Below are 24,684 nucleotides of genomic sequence, written 5' to 3'. Positions count from 1 at the left end.
CACTTTTCAACATAATTTGCACATTTAAAGAAGTACTTTGCACATAATTTTATTTGTGATATCTATTAGTATTGAAATGGGATGCATATAAATAAATAAACTTAATATTAGATCAATGTTGTAGTTTGAAGTTTATATTTGCCCTGCTCTTGTCAACTATTAACTGGGCCCTTAAAAAAGGTCAGATCCCTCTGAGTTGGAAGGAAGCCATCATATCACTGGTACCTAAAGGGGGAAGGACCGACTTGACTGTGCCTCAAATTGACCAATCTCAATTCTGGACATGGATTATCATATATATACTTCAATTATGTCCTAAAGAGTGTAACAAATACTCCCTAATCTAATTCACAATGCTCAGGTAGGACTTATTAAAAAATGACAAAAATAATACACCATACCTTGGTCTTTACACATAATGAACCATATACAAATACAACAAAAATAATATGTTTGAATGCAGACAAAGCTTTTGTCTCTGCTAGCTGGCCTTATTTATTTAAAGTGCTGCTCAAACTTCTAATAGAGGATTTAATAATAAAATATATTCGGGCTGATGTTGATTTTAGGAGCGTGATTATGGTCACGCCCAAAGCAGTGTCTAAACAGTTAATATTGTGATTGGCTGGCGCTGCTTGTGACTTGTACCTGTAGCACAATATCAGGACCATGGACAGCAGCTTTTCACACCTCATCGTAGGTCTCTTATTTTTTACCGTCCCTGTGTGTGTGTGTGTGTGTGTGTGTGTGTGTGTATGTATGTATATATATATATATTATTATTATTATTATTTTTTTAACTTTGACAAAAAAATATGTATTTAGTTTGTTTTTGTTTTGTATTTGTTTTGTCTCATTATAGCAATTTATAACATTTGAGTGATGGATTACAGTCACACTGTGTCAGAGGAGTTGTGCCCGGTCTGTGGTGACAGAGTGTCTGGATATCACTATGGGCTGCTCACCTGTGAAAGCTGCAAGGTATATTGGGTTTGTTTTCTTAGTTGTTCATAGTGAGATATTCATGTTGTTTCAAACTATTTACAGCAACCATTATTTTTATAGGGATTTTTTAAGAGGACCGTTCAAAATAATAAGAGGTACGTGTGTGTGGAGACCCAAAAGTGTAGGATTGACAAGACCAAGAGGAAACGTTGTACGTACTGCAGATTTCAGAAATGTCTTGCAGTGGGGATGCGACTGGATGGTGAGAAAAACATTAAGTTCATGTTTATTGTGGCTTCATCTTTTTTGTGTACATTGAAAGCTGTGTTTATTCATTTACAATTATTCCCTGTTACTTTCTGTGTACACCAGCTTTTATGTACTGGTGTATATAGTTTAGTTGTTAAAAATACATGCTGTATGTTCAACATCTTTATCCATTTCTCCTTCAACATGACATTTTTATTATTGATAATTTACATTTTTAACATTGAATTGCGTAATGTTTTTGTTATTAAATGTTCAAAGCTGTTCGTGCCGATCGAATAAGAGGAGGTCGGAATAAGTTTGGACCTTTGTACAAACGGGACCGTGCCCTGAAGCAGCAAAGAAAGACTCAGGCAGAGGCTCTTCTAGTTTCCCCTCATGTCCAGACAAACTCCACTTATCCAGTCAGGTTTGGAATGGGAAGCACTCTATCACCAACGTTTACAACTGAAACTAACCACGTTCATTCTGAGACCTCTCGGGCCAGAGCACATATTCTACATTCCACTTTGGGCCACCTGAAGGACTACAAGGGACCAGTACAGCCCAGGGTTTCTCTCTTTATGTTGGAGCTGCTGCGCTGTGATCCTGATGAGAAACTTGTACAGAATAATATTAGACAAAGTATTCAGCAGCTCCAACATCAGTGGAACAATGGTTTACCAAGCCTCTTCACTCTCATGTTTCTCCTGACGGAGCAAACTCTCCTCTCTCTGGTGGAGTGGGTGCGTACATCTGTTTTCTTCAGACAACTTGAGGTAAAGACAACAATAATATCTGTATGTCATTTTAAAAAGTACATGGCACATTAGCTGTCTTGTTTTGTTTGTGGGAGGTAAATGACCAAATGATGCTATTACACAACTGCTGGTCTGAGATGCTGCTTCTTGACCTCATCTCCAGACAAGTCCTAAAGGGCAAAGAGGGTCAGCTTCTTCTCATCACTGGACATGAGGTGTGTATGGTAAAATGTGTTGTTGTTATTTTTTTTTAATTTCTCTCTCGTTGGTATGATTTGAGTATATATAGGAACGTTTTTGTTTTAATAGTCAAGTATTATGTTATAGATTGATCTTTCCGTGCTTGAATGCCATGCTGGTCCCAGTTTGTCCAGTCTCATTAAATTGGGTCTAGAGCTGATTGGAAAGTTTCAGCTCCTTGAAGTGGATCCTTTAGAATTCGTCTGCATTAAGTATCTGGTTATTTTCAATCCAGGTTTGTTGTTTCACCTAATAACAAACAAAACCTGTTGGAGAATATATTATTTATTTTGTTTGTCTTTCAAGGGGAAGATGGGAAACAACTTGAAAACCGTTTATTCATAGAGACTGTCCAGGGGCAGGTTCATGGGGCACTGCTGGAGTATTCCCTGTCCTCCCAGTATTCAGGTCGTTTCACTCAACTACTGCAGTGTCTGTCTGAGATACACATTATAAGCACCTTGGCTGAAGAGTATCTGTGGAGCAAGCATGAGAGTGGAGAGGTGCTCTGCAACAGCCTCCTCACTGAAATGCTTCTTGCCAAGAGGAGCAACACATAACTGTCACCCATTCTACTTATAAGCTTTTTTAAATTCAAGATGGCTATGTTTAAACTGCACTTACACATTCAATATAGTAGATTTAGTCTATTGAGTAACATAATTAGTTTATAGTTAGTTTATTGTCTAACACAATTATTTGTCTGTGTGTAATCTACCAAGAGTGTAGTCTATGTCTAGGCCTATAATTGATTGTACTGTGCTTGAACTGTTAAGCTAATGTCACAGAATATGTTAAATGTAAAATAATTTGTTATAGTGTTGCAAACTACATTGATATTATTGTATAAAGCCTGTAGTGAACATGTGTGAGTTAATTTGCTTGTTGTGACATCTGAATCTTTGCTCTAGGAAAATATTTTGGAACAACAGACTGATCAAATCAAGTATCAAATTCTCAGCCACCTGCTATCACAAGACAATTAATCAACATAATGCATTGACCTTTTGTGGGGAATGGCCCTGCCTGAGCCAAACAACTCTTCATTATAGTCATTTTGACCTGGCCTTGACAGATAGTGGTACAAAGTTAAAACATATTTTGACAGAGGATAAAAGCTTGAATAGAAAAGTATTCTGTATTTAACCTACAGGAAAAATGCAGGCCTATTTTATTGTGGAAACAATCTTATAAAATAAAACAACTACAATTATGGAAACTAATGGTAAACTGTTAATCGCGCCAATTAAAGTATTCAGTTAGAATCATTTGACATATAAGGTTCTTATCTGATACAGATTCCGTCTAGTATTACAACAACGCTAATAGAACTGCCAAAGTTTATACACATGACTCTTAATGACTCTCTTAATAATAGGCTTGATTTCAGGTTTGCTTATTTCGACAATCAAATCAATTGATGGCTGCCTAAGGGAATTTGTAGCCATTTCATTACCATCCACCATGTGCAGGAACCCAAATGAAGGAGACACTCAAATCCTTCCTGGACAAAGAGAGTATCAGATAGAATAGAAGATGCTATATTGAATATCCTGTCTGCAATCTAATTTACCAGATTTAATGCTTTGTAGTGCAGCGAGGCTGTCAGAGGCAACCACAATGTTGCGACACAGTTAAGTAGTAGAATAAGATTCAGTTGTAGTCATCTGGTCTCTGTTTTTAGGAAAAAATTAAACATTTCAATACTCATCCGAGAGTCGTTCTCAACCTGCGAATTAAGAGGTGTGGTCAACTGTAACACTTGTATACCAACTGCGATAAAACACCAAAGAAGAAGAAGAAAACGTGGGAGTGGGTCGATCCATGGAGTGGGTGGCAGAAGAAGAAGACTATAATACTCTTTTACTCTCGATTTTTGTTTGGTCAAAATTCTTTTAACAAATTACATTTTACATTCAAAGATGTACAGTTTTCATATGTAGTAAGGGCTTTTTTGTTTAAACTTCTGGAAATGGTGAGCAAGTATGACTCAATTTGTTTAATAACGACAGGGAAAAAAGGGATACAGATGATGAAAATGTCCTTTTATGAATATAGAATTTGCTAAATATAATTATTAAATTAATTGCCTTTTTTTTACTATAGTCCATCTTTGTATCATGAAAACCCAAAATTATATGTTCAAATTTTAAACTAAAGTTGGGTTCAATGTGACGTTTTATAAATTGTAAACAATCTCTCCAAAAGGTTTTAATAATAAGTACAATTCCAAAAAATATTCATAGAACCATGGTTATATTCAGTAACTTCCGTCACTTCCGGGAAGCAGACTTGATTCAAGATGGCTACGACTGCAATCAACCGGGCTCCATTCGGAGGTTTCAGTTTCGAAAACTGCAAAAGGTGCGTTATTTCTTTATAATTGAATGAAACGCTACAACGTAATAATATGTTGGATTATTTTTTTGCAGAATCCAAGCGTCAGTATTTATTATAATGGTTATTTTCTGAAGACGCTAGCGTTGAGACATCAATGGCTAACATACAATGACTCAGGCAAATTCACATTTAGCTTTATACCTCCAAATGGGAATCTTCACTTATCATATTAACGAAAGTAATGTATATTTGTATGTATGTAAGATTTACGAAATAAACTTACATTTCATTCTGCCAGATTCTTGATGGTTAATCACAATAATTGGACTTGTACAGCTGCGCTAAAGCCACATGTTTATAACTGAACTGAATTTAAAAATGTAAACTCATTTAAACCTGCACTGCAAATGTTTTATTATTCTTTAGACCAGTAACCAAGAACTTTTGAGACCGAAACCCCCCAAATTAACTGCAAATTGATCAGGTTTCCAAACGTCACAAAAAGTGCTGTCATAATTTGTAAATCGTATCTTGAAATAATCTGTTGACATTGTTGATGGAACACTCACTAAAATATGTGTGCTATTTCTTACATAATGTGGCAAATTGTGTTAAGGCTTTTTTGTTTGTCTTGTTTCCAGAAATGCTCTCATAGAAGGAGAGGCTAGCAAAGTTGGGTGCAGCTTGCCATCCGCTCGCAAGACAGGGACCACCATTTGTGGAGTTGTATTTAAGGTAAGTTACTTGACCACCACAAAGAAACACATCAACTAGTATCCAGGAAGTAGCACTGATGTCTTAAACAAGGAAGAGGAATTCCATCCATAGAGAATTACAGTCCGGTTAAAATTACACCCAACAAGTGCATATTTTATTTAATTAATTTAACAAAGTGACTGTGTTGTCTTGACATTTAAATTATCTTTGAATTATAAGGTAAATTGGACAAATTAGATGTACGTCATCAGACAAGAGGGTGATCATTGGGTACAAAAACCACTGGGCCTAACGAGCCTCAACAACACTGCACGTTGAGTTCACTCATAAAGAATATTAGTTATTCTTATCCATTTTTGAAAATTCTCGACTGTGGAAAGTTTCTGGAAAATGTTTCTTTGGCAGCAGTATGTGTGGAATACAGTATGAATATAGTTTGTCATGTTTACTCTTGAATATGTTGTCTCTTTCTGCAGGGTGGTATTGTCCTTGGAGCAGACACAAGAGCCACTGAGGGCATGGTGGTGGCAGACAAGAACTGTTCAAAAATCCACTACATCTCCCCCAATATTTAGTAAGTAACATCCATTGTGGCCTTTGCTTTCTAATGCATTAATTTATTTTGCCTGGAAATTGTAATGTCTTTATTTTAATGTATTTTTAATGTTCCAGCTGCTGTGGGGCAGGGACAGCGGCTGACACCGAGATGACCACTCAGCTCATCTCCTCTAACCTTGAGCTCCACGCACTCTCCACCGGGAGACAGCCTCGAGTTGCCACAGCCAATCGCATGCTCAAGCAGATGCTCTTCAGGTAGTCTACTACTATCAGACTGAATAACATGTTGCATAATGCACCAATAACAATACAATTTAAACTATTTGAAAGATTTCACGTATGCCTTGCTCCAAGTGCAGCCGGCCGCAGTGGTGTGTGTTCGAATCCCGACTCTCATCCTCCATTTTATTCTGTCCTTTCCTGTCTAATAAAGCTTACGGGCGCAAAAAATAATTTGATCATTTAAATGATGCGTAGCTACATTTTGATAAAGCTTGTGAAGTGTGAGCTAACAAAACATTATTTTTTTCAATTGCGGCCTGCTGTGTTTTAGGTATCAAGGCTACATTGGGGCTGCTCTGGTTTTGGGTGGGGTTGACTGCAATGGTCCACATCTCTACAGCATTTATCCTCATGGCTCCACAGACAAACTGCCCTATGTCACCATGGGTATCTATATCTTCATTCAATTTAGACTTGACAATTGTATTATTTTGGTCTAATGGCTTCTCCTGTTTTTCATTTTAGGGTCGGGGTCTCTTGCTGCTATGGCAGTGTTTGAGGACCGCTATAAGCCTGACATGGAGGTACTTTTCTTTGTATTTTGTACAGCAAGAATACACATACCTCTAAGATGAAGGCACAAATTGTAAGCTTTGGAATATTTACAGGAGGAGCAAGCCAAGCAACTGGTCCGTGATGCTATTGCTGCTGGAATCTTTAATGATCTGGGCTCCGGCAGCAATATTGATCTTTGTGTGATCACCAAGGACAAAGTGGATTACCTGCGACCTCATGACGAGGCCAACCAGAAAGGTGTCAGGTATGGACAAGTCCCTGCTTATTTGTGAAGTAATTAAATGCTATATCAGTATGTATAGATGAGAGATTTTGTACTAATTGAACTGATAAGTGCTTGACCTAGTGAGTGACTTATTGTCTTGTTCATCGTTTTGTACTAAGAGTAAATGAGCTTGAAGCCATGCAGCAGTGAGTACAGGAAAACATTTTGGGAGTGTTCTTGTTGTGATGACTTTGCAGACAGTTTAACAGTTGCCAGACCTAGTATTTGGTGTGTTGTGAGCATTAACCCCTGTGTTTTTATTGAATTGTTTCAATATGTAACATTTTGTAAATGTGTCCCTCTTGTAGGACTGGCGACTATAAATACAAAAGAGGTACAACCGGTGTGTTGACCACAGTTGTGCAGCTGTTGAATCTGGAGGTGGTTGAAGAGACCATTCAAACCATGGACACCTCCTAAACAGTAGTTTGGCAAAGATTGTTTTTCTAAAAACCTGTTAAGATACATTTTGTGTTTCAATAAAAGTGTTCAATTGTTCAAAACTTGTCTTCATAAATGTGCATTTTTGTGTTTTCATAGGCACCTCTACATCCGAATAGACTTCATGTTTGTCATTTAACTTTGTTACAAAGAAAGACATTGCTCCACAAAAATATTATTTCATATGCCATTGGAAACTACAGTGTTGTAACAAAGGCAAATCGAGGCAAATTCAAAATAAGTTCAGTAAGTGCTTGATAAAACGTACAAGAGTAGAGATTATCAACATGACTTGACAGAAGAAACTAAAGTATTTCACAGCATCTTGTTAATGAGGCGCGTTCACAGTGACTGAAGTCTATGCAGGTATAGATAAATGTAGACTCAAATCAAGCATCACAACACTGCATTTGACCATTTTCACTGAGGAACATAACCATGATATACTGTACATTTAAGTGATACACAATCCTATAAATCTTGTGTGTTCAGTGCCTTAGATAATTTTTGCATTACAATGAATATCTTACAAATACACTAAATGACCCTTGTGAGTGAGGTATGAACCTCTTTATATAATATGAATATCAAGTTTCTATTAGCATTCATTATTTTCGGAATGTAATTGTTGTGGAGTTACACAAAAACAAGTAACAATTTAAATCGGAGCTACAGTAAATAAAAAGAATACCCTTATGATCAACTTCCTTCCCACAGCACTGTCCTCCATGACAGAGCTGCAATAGTTTTCTGCAGAGACAGACATAGCTTACGTCCAGTGGTTTTGAGATCCTGGAAAGATTACACTTTGTACAGTCTTTGTGGTGTGTTCCTGATCTCTGGAGAATGACAGGTTCAGACTCAGGGATATTTTTCTGCAGAGACAGACGTAGCTTATGTCCAGTGGTTTTGAGATCCTTACGCAGTTGTGGCCGAAAGCAGAGATACTGTTCAGGTGCTTGAAGTCCACATGTGCATTTGTTTGGCAAATTGCATCACAAAGACAATGTCTGGTCTCTGGTCTGGGTCTGGGTTAATGCACATGCCAACCAGGTCTCTCAGCTGCAAGCAGTATTGAAACAACATGAATCAAGAGAATATTGTGCAACAGTCAAATACAAATTAATGATTTTAGTCCAATAAAGGTAGAATTATACATTTCAAGTGATGTTTAAATGTGTACCTTTTAATATCCATCACACCTGCTTCGTGTTAAACAACAAACCCATGCTAACATTTAAGCTACAGTCTGTAAGAGATCTGATAATTGACACAGACTAATTGACACAACTGGGCCTTAAGTTAAAGTAAGCCTCCATGTGTGAATACAAACCTTTTCAGAGTAGAGATCGGCTGGGAGAGGAGGATAATCACACTGTTCAATCTTCTGGCACAGGGACAAGAGATTCATCTTATCCCCATAAAAAGGACTCTGAAGAGCAGCCATCTGTGCACAGTGGACACAATGTTTAGCAGAAAAATCATGTACTTTAGGGCTGCTTTTCACAGATTAGGGCTCTAATGTTGACATCACATAAAGTGATATGTTTCAAGGAGATCTCACAGAAAATCATTAAAAGCTTCATTCTTTCATTCAGTCATTTTCTGTTGCTTGTTCCCGTTAATGGTCGCGTGTGACTGGAGCCTAACCCAGTGACTTTGGGCCTTAGGCGGGGTACACCCTGGACAGGGGCCAGCTCGTCACAGAGTTAACACAGAGACACAGACGACCATTCACCCTCATTAAAAGCTTTTATGATTTTATTATGCATTTAGCATAACTTTATTAAAAAGAGATTTTTTTCCATTCCTAATTGGGTATTCTGTATTTAAAATTATTAAATTACTGTTGATAAAACATACATTTGACTAATAGGAGTATATTAATTAATTTTATTTATTTATACAGGGAAACCCCAATGAGAAAAGTTCTATATTCATGTGTTAAAACACAACACAGAATAAACAACAAACAAACACATCATATTAAAACACAAATAAAACTTAACCAATACAAAAAAACACATTTACACATACAATATAAAATACAATGAAACAAGGGCATTGGTAGTCCTTGACCAGTGCTTTAAAATCATGAAATGATTTAATTGTGTTTTGTTCCACAGAGAGAAAGACTTTTTTCCTGTTTCTGTTTTGACACGATGGGATTGTAAAATAAAAATGTCCTGAGACCTCAAACGGTGAAAACTTGAACTGATATGCAATCCAATGATTGTCATTCTACTTTAGAATATAATTGACAGTGGTGAGTTCTGTGTCCTTCTCCTGTAATGAACCTCAGAGCTGAATGATAAACCGAGATCAGAGGTTTTAACACAGTTGTTGTGGAATGCATATATATAATTTCACCATCATCTAGAACTGAAAGCAATGTATCTTAAATGAACTGTTTTCTACAAGAGGAAAACACGTTTTATTTCTAAAGAAGAATGACAATTTGGCTTTAAGATTATTTGTCAGCTCTTGTATGTTTGTTGAAGGAGAGTTTATCATCGATCCAGATGCCTAAGTATTTGTAATGGGGACTTGTTCAATTATATTACCATCAAGCGTAAGAATAGATATATTTTTGGGGACACAATAGTATATTTTGGAGAACAGCATAATTTTTTTTATTTGAATTCATTAGTAATTTTAAATTAACACAGTTTCTTTGCATGGAGTGATAATCCTCTTGAATATTTTGAATCAATTAAGCTCAAGAAGGAGCCTTAGCATTCAGAATTGCATCATCTGCATACAAGTGGATGCTACTGTGCTTTAGATTATGCCCAATTGAGTTTATATATATTATAGAAAATAACAGTGGTCCACCTCTCCTTGAACCGACACCTTAACGTGGTGGAGGGGTTTGAGTGCCCGAATGATCCCGGGAGCTATGTTGTCGGAGGCTTCATGCCCCTGGTAGGGTCTCCCAAGGCAAACAGGTCCTAGGTGACGGGTCAGACAAAGATCGGTTCAGAAGCCTCTTATGACGACGACACGAACAAGGCAGTTTACGTCGCCCGGATCGGCGTCACCGGGGCCCCATCCTGGAGCCAGGCCTGGGATGGGTGCTCCATGGCGAGCGCCTGGTGGCCGGGTCTTACCCCACGGGGCCCGGCCGGGCACAGCCCGAAAGAGCGACGTGGGGCCGCCCTCCCGTGGGCCCACCACCCGCAGGAGGATCCATAAGGGGCCGGTGCAGAGAGATCTGGGCGGCAGTCGACGGCAGGGGCCTCGGCGACCAGATCTACAGACACAGAGACTAACTCTGGGGACATGGAATGTCACCTCGCTGGGGGGGAAAGAGCCTGAGCTTGTGCGGGAGGTTGAGCGATAGTCGGCCTCACCTCCACGCACAGTTTGGGCTCTGGAACCCATCTCCTCGAGAGGGGCTGGACGCTCCACTTCTCTGGTGTTGCCCGCGGGGAGAGGCGGCGGGCTGGTGTGGGCTTGCTGATAGCCCCTCAGCTCAGCCGCCACGTGTTGGAGTTTACCCCGGTGAACGAGAGGGTCGCGTCCCTCCGCCTTCGGGTGGGGGACAGGTCTCTCACTGTTGTGGCGGCCTACGGGCCGAACAGCAGTGCAGAGTACCCGGCCTTCTTGGAGTCCTTGGGAGGGGTACTGGACAGTGCACCGACCGGGGACTCCGTTGTTCTACTGGGGGACTTCAACGCCCACGTGGGCAATGACAGTGACACCTGGAGAGGGGTGATCGGGAAGAACGGCTTCCCCGATCTGAACCCGAGCGGTGTTCAGTTATTGGACTTCTGTGCTAGCCACGGATTGTCCATAACGAACACCATGTTCAAGCACAAGGGTGTCCATCAGTCCACATGGCACCAGGACACCCTAGGCCGGAGGTCAATGATCGACTTTGTTATCGTGTCATCAGACCTCCGGCCGCGTGTCTTGGACACTCGGGTGAAGAGAGGGGCAGAGTTGTCAACCGATCACCACCTGGTGGTGAGTTGGATCCGCTGGCGGAGGAGGAAGCCGGACAGACTTGGCAGACCCAAGCGCATTGTGAGGGTCTGTTGGGAACGTCTAGTAGAGCCCTCTGTCAGTAGGGTATTCAACTCGCACCTCCGGGAGAGCTTCTCCCATGTCCCGGGGGAGGTTGGGGACATTGAGTCCGAGTGGACCATGTTCTCCGCCTCCATTGTTGATGCGGCTGCTCGGAGTTGTGGTCGCAAGGTCTCCGGTGCCTGTCGTGGCGGCAACCCCCGAACTCGGTGGTGGACACCGGAAGTAAGGGATGCCGTCAGACTGAAGAAGGAGGCCTATCAGGCCACTCTGGCTTGTAGGTCTCCGGAGGTCATCGACGGGTATCGGCAGGCCAAGCGAGCCGCGGCTCGTGCTGCCGCAGAGGCAAAAACCCGGGCCTGGGAGGAGTTCGGGGAGGCCATGGAGGAGGACTATCGGTCGGCACCAAAGAAATTCTGGCAAACCGTCCGGCGCCTCAGGAGGGGGAAGCAGTGTCTCACCAACACCGTTTACGGTGCGGGTGGAGGCCTGCTGACCTCAACTGGGGATGTCGTCGGACGGTGGAAGGAATACTTTGAGGATCTCCTTAATCCCTCAGTCACATCTTCCGAAGAGGAAGTAGAGACCGGGGACTCGGAGGCTGGCTCATCCATCACCCAAGCTGAAGTCACTGAGGTTGTTCGCAAACTCCTCGGTGGCAGGGCTCCGGGGGTGGATGAGATCCGCCCTGAGTACCTAAAGTATCTGGATGTTGTAGGACTGTCTTGGTTGACACGTCTCTGCAACATCGCGTGGCGGTCGGGGACCGTGCCTCTGGACTGGCAGACCGGGGTGGTGGTCCCTCTGTTCAAGAAGGGGGACCGGAGGGTGTGTTCCAACTACAGAGGGATCACACTCCTCAGCCTCCCGGGTAAGGTCTATTCCAAGGTACTGGAGAGGAGAATCCGACCGATAGTCGAACCTCGGATTCAGGAGGAGCAGAGTGGTTTTCGTCCCGGTCGTGGAACACTGGACCAGCTCTATACCCTCCATCGGGTGCTCGAGGGTTCATGTGAGTTTGCCCAACCAGTCCACATGTGCTTTGTGGATCTGGAGAAGGCTTTCGACTGTGTCCCTCGGGGTGTCCTTTGGGGGGTGCTCCGGGAGTACGGGGTCCGGGGCCCTTTGCTCAGGGCTGTCCGGTCCCTGTATGACCGGAGCAGGAGCTGTGTTCGCATTGCCGGCAGTAAGTCAGACCTGTTCCCAGTGCATGTTGGACTCCGCCAGGGCTGCCCTTTGTCACCGGTTCTGTTCATAATTTTTATAGACAGAATTTCTAGGCGCAGTCAGGGGTCGGAGGGTGTCCGGTTTGGGGACCACAGGATCTCATCTCTGCTGTTTGCAGACGATGTTGTCCTGATGGCTCCATCAAACCCGGACCTGCAACATGCACTGGGACGGTTTGCAGCCGAGTGTGAAGCGGCTGGGATGAGAATCAGCACCTCCAAATCCGAGGCCATGGTTCTCGACCGGAAAAAGGTGGCTTGCCCTCTCCAGGTGGGTGGGGTGTCCTTGCCCCAAGTGGAGGAGTTCAAGTATCTCGGGGTCTTGTTCACGAGTGAGGGAAGGATGGAGCGTGAGATCGACAGGCGGATCGGTGCAGCGGCTGCAGTGATGCAGTCGCTGCATCGGACTGTTGTGGTGAAGAGGGAGCTAAGCCGAAAGGCAAAGCTCTCTATTTACCGGTCGGTCTACGTTCCTACCCTCACCTATGGTCATGAGCTTTGGGTAGTGACCGAAAGAACAAGATCGCGGATACAAGCGGTCGAAATGAGTTTCCTCCGCCGTGTGGCTGGGCGCTCCCTTAGAGATAGGGTGAGGAGCTCGGCCGCACGGGGGGAGCTCGGAGTAGAGCCGCTGCTCCTCCACGTCGAGAGGAGCCAGCTGAGGTGGCTCGGGCATCTGTTTCGGATGCCTCCTGGGCGCCTCCCTCGGGAGGTGTTTCAGGCATGTCCCACCGGGAAGAGGCCCCGGGGAAGACCCAGGACACGCTGGAGAGACTATGTCTCTCGGCTGGCCTGGGAACGCCTCGGGATCCCCCCGGAGGAGTTAGAGGAAGTGTCTGGGGAGAGGAAGTCTGGGAGTCCCTGCTCAGACTGCTGCCCCCGCGACCCGGCCCCGGATAAAGCAGCAGAAGATGGATGGAACAGTGGTCCAAGAACAGAGCCTTGAGGAACACCTTTGTTAGGGTAAGAAAATTCAGATTGAAAGCCATCAGCAGAAACAGCTTGAGCTCTATTTGTGAGGTAATCTGCAATCAATTTTTTAGAATTTGTATCAGACTCAAGAGCGTCCAGACGATCCAAGAGAATACAATGATCTACTGAATCAAAGGCCTTTGACAAATCAACAACAACAGCAGCACAGTCTTTATGATTGTCCAATGCAATAGCAATATCATTTATAACTTTGTAGCAGCTGTGATAGAACTATGCTCTGGTCTAAATCCAGACTGGTAGCTCTTTAGAATTGAATATTTGGTTAAAAATGCACACACCTGGTTACTTATTAGCTTCTCCAAAAGTTTTGCTAGGCAGGATAGTTTTGAGATTGGATGGAAATTATACAAATCATTTTCCTGGCCTCCTTTGTGCAAAGGGAAAACAAAAGCAGTTTTCCAAAGTAATGGGAATTCAGTTTGAATTGTGAGATTAAAAACACAAGTTAAACAATTTACTATTATTGGGGCTGATAACAAAAGTAACCTAGGTTTGAGGGTGTCGGCTCCAGTGGACTTTTTTGGATCTATAGAGAGCAACATATTTAGTACTTCGTACTGTGTAAAGGGCTTAAGGGAAAATGCTTGATCATCAGGTCTATTCTCATGTATTGGGGCAACAGCAACAGATGGAGCAGCAGCATCAAGGATATTTCCAGCATCAGCAAAGTACTAATTAAACACGTCACAAATATATATATTTTTTATCGCCAAGCTGATTGAATCTTTAATCATTTAATTTGGTAAAGAGGGAGTAGAATTTTGCGATAAGGATTTAACCAAAATTTTGCAGAATTGCCCTGTGATTCCGAGAAAGTTTTGACGTAGTAAGATGTTTTGGCATTACGAACAGTAGACATAATATGTCTCTACTGTTCGTAATGCCAAAACATCTTATGCCAAAACAGATTTGCAGCAGTTTTGTCATTATCGCAATTAATATTATTAATTGCGATAATGACAAAACTGCTGCAAATCTGCTGCTGATTTGGTTGCCTTGGCTTCTGCCCAGGCTTTGTCACGCTCTCGAGATAATACTGCTATGTCTGGACAGAACCAGGGATTATTCTTATTTTTGACACTGACTCTTTTAAGGGCATTTTTATCTGCAATATCATTAAATATTTTAATGAAAAAGTCCAGTGCTGTGTTGGGCTCTGGAATATTCGTGGTAAAACCAATGTCACTATAGAACAGATCAGACAGAAATGCTTGTTTATTAAAACGCTTATAGGACCTTTTAACAATTATATTTTATTTGGACTGCTTTGGACTACATTTTGTGTTCCACATACACCCAATAGGACAGTGGTCACTAAAATCAAGAGGAAAGACAGCACTACATTGGTAATTTGTAGGCTTGTTGCTTAAGATAATGTCCAGTAATGTTGCTTTAAATGGGTCTTAAGGGTCAGGTCGAGTGGGAGCAGTAATAAGTTGTGTGAGGTAGAATTCATTACAATCGTTTTTTAGATTGTCAGAAGATTTGGACAACCAATCGATGTTCATGTCACCTAAAACAACCAACTCAGAATGATCAAAAGTGGAGAGGAAGGTAAAGAAGTCCTCTAGTTCACTGACGGGTGCAGATGATAAAACCCTAAAACTGTTATTTTCCCAGTATTATTACCCAAACCCACCTCTAGAGCTATGTATTCAAAACTTTTTGATTTGAGACTTTGGAGTTGCGGTAAAACAAGATTTTATAAATATTGCTACTCCATCTCCTTTACTGGGTCTATCACAACGGAATACATTATAATTGTCCAATGAAATGTCAGCATCTGAGATCCTGGAGGTTAACTATCCATCCATCCATCCATCCATTTTCATCCGCTTCAGAAGCACGCTGTTCCGCACCGGATAAAAGGAAGAAGATGGATGGATGGATCCGGTTTTGCCCACACTCCAATAAAGTCTATTTTTGATTTAAGACTTCGCACATTCATGTGGATAATTTGAAGACCTTTTTTTAATTCAAACGTTGATATATTGAAGTCAGTGTTTAGAACTAATGTTGATTAACTATGATTTGTAGTTTTTTTTCAGTCTGTTTTGACTCTGTTCCATTTATCATCCACAACACAATTGTCATCTGATTCCTTTCCCAATTGCATATGCAAGTATATGCAACACAAATTAATTAGCTGATTAGCATGTTGCCGGTAATTGTCTGTGAGCCTAAAACTGTTGTCTTTGTGCCTTATTTGCTTATGTTGTCCAACTGTACAGTCTGTGTTTTGTGTCTCTGTAGCATGAACCAGGGGTCCAAGAATAGAATTTGTCATATTTGCATTTGTTTTAATATTCATCAATATGCATTCTTCCCCTTTTCTAAATAAATAAATCAGACAAGTCCCCCAAGCTTTAATGTATGATCCTTGGTGCTGCTGGTGTGATCTGGGATGGCAGTAGATCAGGTTAGAGGGGACATTGCGCAATAAATGTATTGCACTGCCACAGACCAGAGATTTTTGAAAATGCATAAAATTGCATCTGCAAATGGAAGAAAGTTTGTTGTCAATTCGTCCAGTGAGCTCCACATACAAACAAGATGAGGCAAAAAGAGGACCTTTAAAACCACTGTCTCTGGGAAACACTTAACTATTACCTGTGCTCTCCAGTGAAACACAAGGAAACCCAGGACCAAAAAAGTATGTTCAATGTGCAAAAGTTAGAGATTAAGATTATAATTCCTTTGTCTTTGTTCACTGTTTACAATTTAGACTTTTAACAGAGATTAGTTGTTACCAAGTATTTAAATTGGTTTAAATTGGTTCACTCAATGTTCTATCTAAACCACTCACATGTGATCAAAATGTCATTATCAAATAAATAAATAAATAAAAGACAAACCAAATATAAAACTTGCCTCATATAGAAGACATCCCAAGGACCAGATGTCTGATTTAAAATTATATCCGTTCTCATGGATCCGCTCTGGAGACATGTAGTACGGTGTCCCCACTGCCCCCCCCCCCAAAAAAAAAGATTATTTATGATAATTATTTATAATTAGACGTTCGTTCGTACTCAAGATGATTTTGAGTGATATTTTGTTTTACCTAAGGAGTGAGCTGCAGTGGTTTTTGAGCTGAAGAAACGTCCTAATCCAAGATCTCCCAACTTCACTTCTCCAGTGGCTGTAATGAACACATTGGCTGGTTTGATATCTGAAACACAAAATGTAAACTTCAGAGATGAAAATGAATTATCTCAGACATGAATAAACTGAGGCAAGACAATAGTGGTGGTCACAGTGGTGTGTCTATGTAAAATTAATATGACATTTTATACAAAACGTAGAGCAACTAAGGAACTTACCCCTGTGCATTACTCTACGTGAATGCATGTGCTCCAGAGCGCTGCAGAGTTGTACAAAATATCTCCATATTGTCCTCTCTGGAATCAGTCGCCTTTTCTTCTTGAAATACTGTGAATTGCCCAGAGGAGTTACGACTAAATTTTGAACACCAGTGGCATGACATGTGTAGCAAACCGGAGTGTACAGTTTTCCAAACCTTAATCATTTGGGACAGATCGCCTGCATCAGCCAGCTCCAGAACAATGTTGAGTTCATTGTCTTCGATAAATGAGTCTAGGTACTTAATCACATTTGGATGGTTAAGTTGCTAAAAGGAAAAAGAACACATTTAGGCCCATGTAATTTGTGTAAAAGCGTTGGGGAATAGTGAAATCCAAATGTACCTTAAGTAAATCTATTTCTTTTATGCAATCCTGACGTGCTTTGGCATCCATCATCTCAAAGATCTGCAAAGCCAAATATATAAATGAATGTATTGTATTAATCTTTATTTAAATGCAACTAAATGAGTGCAATGTAACGCACTGTGTAATAATCTGTAATACCATTAACATTAATGTGTAGGCTAATGTTACTGAATGTGACAGTACGTTACATTGTATTTAATAGGTTGTGTTCACGTTCAACCAGAAACTTATGGTAAACGATGGCGTCATCATTTCGTGTAGGCAACGGCCTGTCACTTTGTGGGAGATTTACTGTTTTTGCAAGAAAATTTTATTTATTAATCTACAGTGAACAAAAATGTAAACGCTCTTGTTTTTTATGACTTGAAAGATATGAAACTGTTCTATTTACAGAAAAGACCACCTCAAATATTGTTCACAAATCTGTCCAAATCTGTTTTTCTGAGTAATTAATATTAATATACTACTACTTCACAGGTGTGGCATATCAAGATGCTGATGAGACGGTATGAATATTGCACAGGTGTGCCTTAGGCTGGCCACAACAAGAGGCCACTCTTGATACGTTTTGCTTTATTGTGAGGGTCTGGGGGTCATAAAACCAGTCAGTATCTGGTGTGACCACCAAAATGGCCGCCGAAGTTGCTGGTAATGGGCCGGAACTGGATCCAGAGCATCCTAAACATGCTCAATGGATGACCAGTGTGGCACACCTGTGCATTAGAGTCTTTTGTGTTTATAGAAAATATTTCTATATCTTTGAGTTCAGTTCATGAAAAAATTGTGTTTATTTCTTTGCTTAGTGTACATAGGACGAGTAACTATTAACCTTAAATCATGTAAACACATCTACAGTCCTGATCTGTCTCAGCTCGATGTTAAACAAAATGCTAGAATGTTGTGATGTTGCGTTTGGAAGGTTCAAATGTCATTTCATACCTGGAGTTTTTTGAGTGCAACTAGCCGTCCTTCCAGCAGATATGTGGCTTTGTAGACCTCACTGAACTGACCACGACCAATCTTCTTTTCAATACGAAAGTTTGAAAGCGTGCAACAATAAGTGCGGCTTTGCAAATTTTTCTGTGGATTATAAAATGACATTTTAGTAATATAACACACCAATGTACACATGTTAATTTATTATATCAATGGAGGAAAAGCTACGTACCATTCAATAAGATATAGAAATGTCTCACCTGGTCCCCCTGAATGTTGTAAAATGGTTTATTGTTGTCTAACGTGGCCTCATTCTGCTGTGTTTCCATGGTAGTATCACCTCCAAGCAAGTTTCACTGTTTCAACATAGTAAGAGAAAATAATGTGGTAAGAGTTCCTGATGTCTCTACATTATGCCGCATAAACAGACATTGTCTAAAGCACAATAACAAGTAAATTTGGTATTAAAATGTAAATAAAGTTGATGAATACCACATAATAGAGAAGAAAAAAACATATATAAGTCGAACTGGAGTATGAAATGCGGTTGCAAGTGTGAAAATATCAAATAATATCACATATAAGTCGCTCCGGAGTATAAGTATATAAGCATAAATGTAAGTCACAACCCGGCCAAAACTATAACTTACTTAAACTAACTTATAGTCCGGAAAATATGGTAAATAATATTTGCTTTGACTGATGCATGTTTGGTTTAGTCTTTATTTGTCAGGGACCATGTACAAACTCATTAATCTTCAAGATTTTTGGGGCAGGTGAATACATAACAACAGTAATAAAAGTACACATTTCATTACAATTACAACACGTTACTTACATTTCATTATTAGCTCAGTAAAATACACTATAAAACAAATCCTTTTCTAAAAATTACAAAATGAGTTTAGACTGATAAAAAATACAGCTAAAATCTAACTTGGCTGATGTTGGCACCGTTGATTATCTAGGATGTGCTTATGTTATTCCATGTCAATAAAAAAACAGTTAACAATTGTAAAAGAGGGGAGAAATTCCTCATATCTAATCACTTCTTGAATCCATAGGTCCTGTTTTTATTAAATTTTTTTGGTCATGTAAATATTACAGTTTTTGAACCCCTTGAAAATGACATTTTAAGAAGCATAAAGAAGCAATATATATATATGTATCTCTCTCTCTCTCTCTCTCTCTCTCTCTCTCTCGCTCTCTCTCTTGTATATAACAGTATAATATATAATATAATAATAATAATAATAATAATATATAAAATATACAGTGTATATTATACACTGTATTTTCCGGACTATAAGTTGCAGCGGAGTATAAGTTGCACCAACCAAAAATGCATAATAGAGAAGAAAAAAGAAAAAAACATATAGTTGCACTTGAGTATGAAATAAGGTTGCAAGTGTGAAAATAACAAACAATATCACATATAAGTCACTCCAGAGTATAAGTATATAAGTTTAAATATAAGTATGAGTCGCACCCCGGCCAAAACTATGAAAAAAGGTGCAACTTTTAGTCCGGAAAATATGGTATATATATTTTTTGTCTTTTTTTCTAACTCCTTCTCACCCTCTGCGGGCGGTCTCTATTCATCCCTCTATTTATTGATGTTGTACAACTCCTATAAGTAATATATATAGGTAACTATATATGGGTAAGTCACACCCGATATATATATTTATATATATATAACTTGAAATAATTGCCGTTAAAACAAACCAGTGCAATATAACAAACACATAAAATGACGGCTGGTTTAGCGGTTCTGAACATCTCACTAAATGTTTCTACTGCTTTCAAACAACAACATGCCAGCTGCTGTAGGTAAGAAAAGCCAACTTGCTTTAAAGATGAAAATGGGATTTAATTAAGTTAATTTAAGATGAATCAATTCAAAACCAAATGATGTAATAACCAATAATGATTCTGAACGGACAAAACATGATAAATAGAACCAAGAATAATCAAAAGAGATGGTGTCCGAGCACGGTGAGTGAACAACACGTCCTCACAATTTATTCTGATTGGTCACAAGGATATATATAAGATAAGATAATCCTTTATTATCCCACATGGGGAAATTTCATTGGTGCAACGCAGGAAGATACAGAGGTAGATCCAGAAGAACAGATCACTTATAGGAAGTCTGAAAAACACTTTCAGTAGAAGATCTCCTATAAATAAATAAAAACTCCCATAGACAAATAAATAAATAAATACATAAATACCATTGCGTGTGATCACGACAGTAGTTGCACATGAATATGTGTCACGACGGCACATGGATTGCACATGAATTTCACAGTAATTGCACATATGACGGAATTGCACATCAGTATTAGGTTAGGTCAGTATTTCGAGTGTTCAGGACTAACAGTGTTTGTTATAAAGTCTGACAGCAGCAGGAAGGAAAGACCTACGAAACCTCTCCTTCACACAGCGAGGGTGGATCAGTCTCTCACTGAAGCTGCTCTCCAGAGCGGACAGAGTGTCCTGCAGGGGGTGACACTCATGGTCCAGCATAGATGTGAATCTAGCCAGGACCCTTCTGTCCCCCACCTCCTGCACCAAGTCCTGAGCACAGCCCAGGACGGAGCTGGACTTCTTGATGACTTTGTCCAGTTTCTTCCTCTCCCTCTCTGTGATGCTGCTGCTCCAGCAGGCCACACCGTACAGGAGCTGAAGCCACCACAGAGTCGTAGAAGGTCTTCAGGAGTGGCCCTGTCACTCCAAAAGACCTGAGTCTCCTCAGGAGGTAGAGCCGACTCTGGCTCTTCCTGTACAGTGCTGTCTGTCTGTGTTATGAGTCTAGTCCAGTTTGTGGTTCAGATGAACACCCAGGTACTTGTATGAGTCCACTCTCTCAATGTCCCGTCCCTGGATGTTCACTGGCGAGGGGGCAGTGGGGTGGCGTCTGCGGAAATCCACCACCATCTCCTTGGTCTTCCCCGCGTTGATGAGGAGGTGGTTCCGCTGACACCAGTCCACAAAGTCCTGCGCCAGTCCTCTGTACTCCGCGTCATCGTCGTCCGTGATGAGTCCGATGATGGCAGAGTCATCAGAGAACTTCTGCAGTGTCGTGTCTGAAGTCTGCAGTGTAAACGGTGAAGAGAAAGGGCGCGAGGACAGTGCCCTGGGGCGCCCCCACACTGCAGGTCCGAGTGTCAGACACACAGTTCCGGGCTCTCACAAACTGGGGTCGGTCTGTGGGGTAGTCCAGGAGCCACTCTGCCAGGTCATACTCCACACCAGCCGTCTCCAGCTTGTCCCTCAGGAGCAGCGGCTGGATGGTGTTGAAGGCACTGGAAAGATCGAAGAACAGGATCCTCACAGAGCTGCCAGGCTTTTCCAGGTGAAAGAGAGAGCGGTGCAGCAGGGAGATGACGGCATCCTCCACTCCGATGCCAGGCCGATATGCAAACTGCAGCGGGTCCATAGCTGAGCTCACGGTGGAGCGGAGGTGGTCCAGGACTAGCCGCTCCAGTGTCTTCATCAGGTGGGACGTGAGAGCCACTGGCCTGAAGCTGTTGAAGTCTTTGGTGCGCGGTGTCTTAGGCACAGGTACCAGACAGGAGGTCTTCCAGACCTGTGGTACCACCCTCAGCTTCAGGCTCATGTTGAAGACATGCTCCATAACTCCACACAGTTCATCTGCACAGGATGGGGCTGAGAATATATATATATATATATATATATATATATATATATATATATATATATATATATATATATATATATATATATATATATATATATATATATATATATATATATATATATATATATATGAGAGAAAACAGTAATATCTGTTGCATACTGTTGCTGTCTGTTCTTGTGACCTGTTGAGTCATTCCAATGTGGTTTATGCATAGAAACTTTATTTGCGGTCGTCTTATTAAGGGTATTCACTCAGTATGTTTTGATCAACCAGTAATCCAAGAATCTTTCTAAAAGTTGCTCCCAACATGTTTATTATTCAGCAACCCCCTGTGCACTTGCACCTCAAACTACAAGGTAATGTTGAGTCAGCACTACCTGTGGCACATGTGCAAACTTGCATACACTTTAACCTACTCAGCTCCACCACGAGCTTTTAACATTTTAGCAATGCCAATTGGGCAGGCTCCGTACACATCAGGCTGGCTTTAGGTCAGTTAAAGATACTGTGCTCTGTGGCACTGTTTGTTCACGCTGCATCACATGGTCAAGAAAATGTTATTCACCTCAAATTTGCTGCACAAAAATTCCAGTTGTTTCTGGTATCTGAAATATCAGAGTCAAAATACAGACTTCCATAGTCTCTATGGTCTTTTGTTCTTTTGTTGTTCTTGCATGTAAATTGTGAAATTATATATTCAAGATATTTATTTAAACACCTTGTCAAGTGTTGGCAGATGATGGGGGATGAGATAAGGATCCCAGTCCAGTCACTTACACCAACAGACAGTATTAAATTATTTTCTATGTGTTTCTTGTAGCTGTCTTCAGAGGAGCCAACAATAATACACTTCTTCTCAATAAATCATTATTGTTTTTTTAATCAGATATTGATAGCACTAAAAAAAATAGTAAAGAAATTACCTACAACTTAGACAGAGAGACACCTTTACACGTCATTTAACTGTCTCCACACAGCTGCACTTTCAAGTGCAAAACTCATCTCTGCCTCCACCAGGGGCTTTTTTATGATTAATTTTAGTCATCACATTGCAATTTCAGTATTTTTGGTATAGACCATCTTGGGTCACTTGATGTTTTATGCATACCTTTATGTTGAAGGCAAAACCTACATTGTTGTTAAAGCATTTCTAACTTCTGTTTTCACAGTAACAGCAGTCAGTGTGTATGAAGACATGGCTTCCAGCAGTGTGGACACTGCAGCAGCGTGACTCCCTGTCACAGATGGCACGTGACTAATTATAGCCAGTTATGTGACCTTGTATGCCCAGGCATCCTCATAACCAGCACCCAATTCTGCTCATGCATTTATGTTCATTTAGTCTCAGACACGAGTTTTTTTTCGTGCACTGGAACAAAGAACACGCAATCCCAATTCTCCTTTGGGTACATTAATAAAATACATAACTAGCATAAGCAAGTAAACTAGCAGACATTTATAAGGCCAAATCGATGTTTCTCTTGTTTTTGTTTTTCAGAGCCGCTATCACGGCCATTTTTAACAAAAATGTCAGAGCGCAGCATATGGCTAATGTAAAACAAAAATGCATATGGAGGTTTGTTGAATGATGTCAACCTCCTGTCTCAAACCTTAAAAAAGTGTTCCTTTATATCTATATTTATAACCCAGTCAGGTGGTAGGAGATCACTGCCTATTTGATTAAAAGGTGGTCATAATTATATAAATATTAGACCTACAGTTTTCGTCGTTTTCCGTTCGTGGCGCAGAAATATCATTTCCACATGTCTGTGCTCACAGTAGAAGGCTAATATACTGCTAGCTACGGATCCCCACACTATGCAAACGTAGTAAACACATGTCACACCCATAGATCTATTCAAATATCGGCTACACCTCAGATAGGTCGAAGTATACTCTACTAACAACCTGGAAATACTTACTCATGATTAAAATTAACTTAATTTACGAGATTTTGGGTTCCTACAAACGTGTTACTTACCCAAATAAGACAAAAGTGAACCTTGTCCGAAAGTTTCAGGACGATCCAAAAAGTTACTACATTGGTTCCTGTTGTGCAACTTTTAATCGACAGGCGCAGAGCTCCCTCCGTCCCCACCGAGCGTGCGTGCTTTTGTGCGCGTTTGCGTGCTTTTGTGCGCGTTTGCGTGCTTTTGTGCGCGTTTGCGTGCTTTTGTGCGCGTTTGTGTGCTTTTGTGCGCGTTTGCGTGCCTGCGGTGCTGCGGCTGATGCCTGCTATGCTGCTGTGCCACGCGGCTATTGTAGCTTCAAGAACGCAGAGCTACTAAAATGACGAAACATATACTACAAGTTTAAATCGGTCACACGTGACGCGCATGCCCCATATCCCCCATCATGGGTGCCAAAACCTAGACTAGACATACAGTTGTAATTTAGTTAATACCATAGAGTAATTGTCTTCATATAATTTCATATTAGTCCAAGGTTCAATTATTCTACTAGAGAATATAGATTCAGTTGCTTTTGTATCTCAAAATTACTCTAAAGGAGACTGTTTGTTTGTTTGTTTGTTTGTTTGTTTGTTTGTTTTGTGTTTATCTGAAGGAGTAAGTTGAGAAACGTGTATGAATAATATTGGACACGGGACATGAGCATGGATCTATTAAATTAACTGGAGGGCATGTGCCCTTTATTTAAAGAATATGTAAAAAACTTGTGGCACATATATTGTCAAAACAATTCGAGAGGAAGATTTCCTGGCTGTTCCGTTTATTTGAATAATTAAGGAGGCAATTAAAAATGTCTGCAGTAAATTTTAACAACCTGCTAT

The 24,684-nt window shown here is 40.7% G+C and overlaps 3 protein-coding genes across 7 annotated transcripts; 2 read left to right on the top strand and 1 right to left on the bottom strand.

The window, feature by feature from the left end:
- The first annotated feature begins 852 nt into the window (after window positions 1-852).
- LOC140367553 (nuclear receptor subfamily 5 group A member 2-like) lies at window positions 853-2,757 on the top strand. 2 transcript variants are annotated; one of them, XM_072454075.1, is made up of 6 exons: window positions 853-981; window positions 1,066-1,207; window positions 1,474-1,970; window positions 2,048-2,167; window positions 2,280-2,427; window positions 2,505-2,757. In XM_072454075.1, the coding sequence occupies exons 1-6, from the start codon at window positions 883-885 to the stop codon at window positions 2,750-2,752; spliced, it is 1,254 nt and encodes a 417-aa protein (XP_072310176.1). In that variant the 5' UTR covers window positions 853-882; the 3' UTR covers window positions 2,753-2,757. The 2 variants fall into 2 exon arrangements, with proteins under 2 accessions (XP_072310176.1, XP_072310175.1); XM_072454074.1 differs by having other exon boundaries at window positions 2,499-2,757.
- Window positions 2,758-4,465: 1,708 nt separating this feature from the next.
- On the top strand, window positions 4,466-7,373 carry psmb7 (proteasome 20S subunit beta 7). Of its 2 annotated transcripts, XM_072454080.1 has the most exons (9): window positions 4,466-4,556; window positions 5,174-5,267; window positions 5,726-5,823; window positions 5,922-6,062; window positions 6,361-6,476; window positions 6,555-6,613; window positions 6,698-6,849; window positions 6,990-7,016; window positions 7,179-7,373. In XM_072454080.1, the coding sequence occupies exons 1-9, from the start codon at window positions 4,495-4,497 to the stop codon at window positions 7,288-7,290; spliced, it is 861 nt and encodes a 286-aa protein (XP_072310181.1). In that variant the 5' UTR covers window positions 4,466-4,494; the 3' UTR covers window positions 7,291-7,373. The 2 variants fall into 2 exon arrangements, with proteins under 2 accessions (XP_072310181.1, XP_072310182.1); XM_072454081.1 differs by lacking the exon at window positions 6,990-7,016.
- Window positions 7,374-7,476: 103 nt separating this feature from the next.
- nek6 (NIMA-related kinase 6) lies at window positions 7,477-24,001 on the bottom strand. Of its 3 annotated transcripts, none has more exons than XM_072454077.1 (10): window positions 23,875-24,001; window positions 18,487-18,582; window positions 18,230-18,370; window positions 17,267-17,329; window positions 17,080-17,190; window positions 16,883-16,991; window positions 16,624-16,731; window positions 16,431-16,525; window positions 8,645-8,758; window positions 7,477-8,373 (listed from the first exon to the last, which is right to left on the bottom strand). In XM_072454077.1, the coding sequence occupies exons 2-10, from the start codon at window positions 18,553-18,555 to the stop codon at window positions 8,263-8,265; spliced, it is 921 nt and encodes a 306-aa protein (XP_072310178.1). In that variant the 5' UTR covers window positions 18,556-18,582; window positions 23,875-24,001; the 3' UTR covers window positions 7,477-8,262. The 3 variants fall into 3 exon arrangements, with proteins under 3 accessions (XP_072310178.1, XP_072310179.1, XP_072310180.1); XM_072454078.1 differs by having other exon boundaries at window positions 23,935-23,957; XM_072454079.1 differs by lacking the exon at window positions 18,230-18,370.
- Window positions 24,002-24,684: the final 683 nt, after the last annotated feature.

The sequence above is a fragment of the Eucyclogobius newberryi genome, unplaced genomic scaffold (genome assembly GCF_026437365.1).
Source record: "Eucyclogobius newberryi isolate DKJ021-1_F unplaced genomic scaffold, fEucNew1.0.hap1 SCAF_2, whole genome shotgun sequence".
Lineage (NCBI taxonomy): Eukaryota > Metazoa > Chordata > Actinopteri > Gobiiformes > Gobiidae > Eucyclogobius > Eucyclogobius newberryi.
This window is presented reverse-complemented; position numbering and strand designations above follow the sequence as displayed.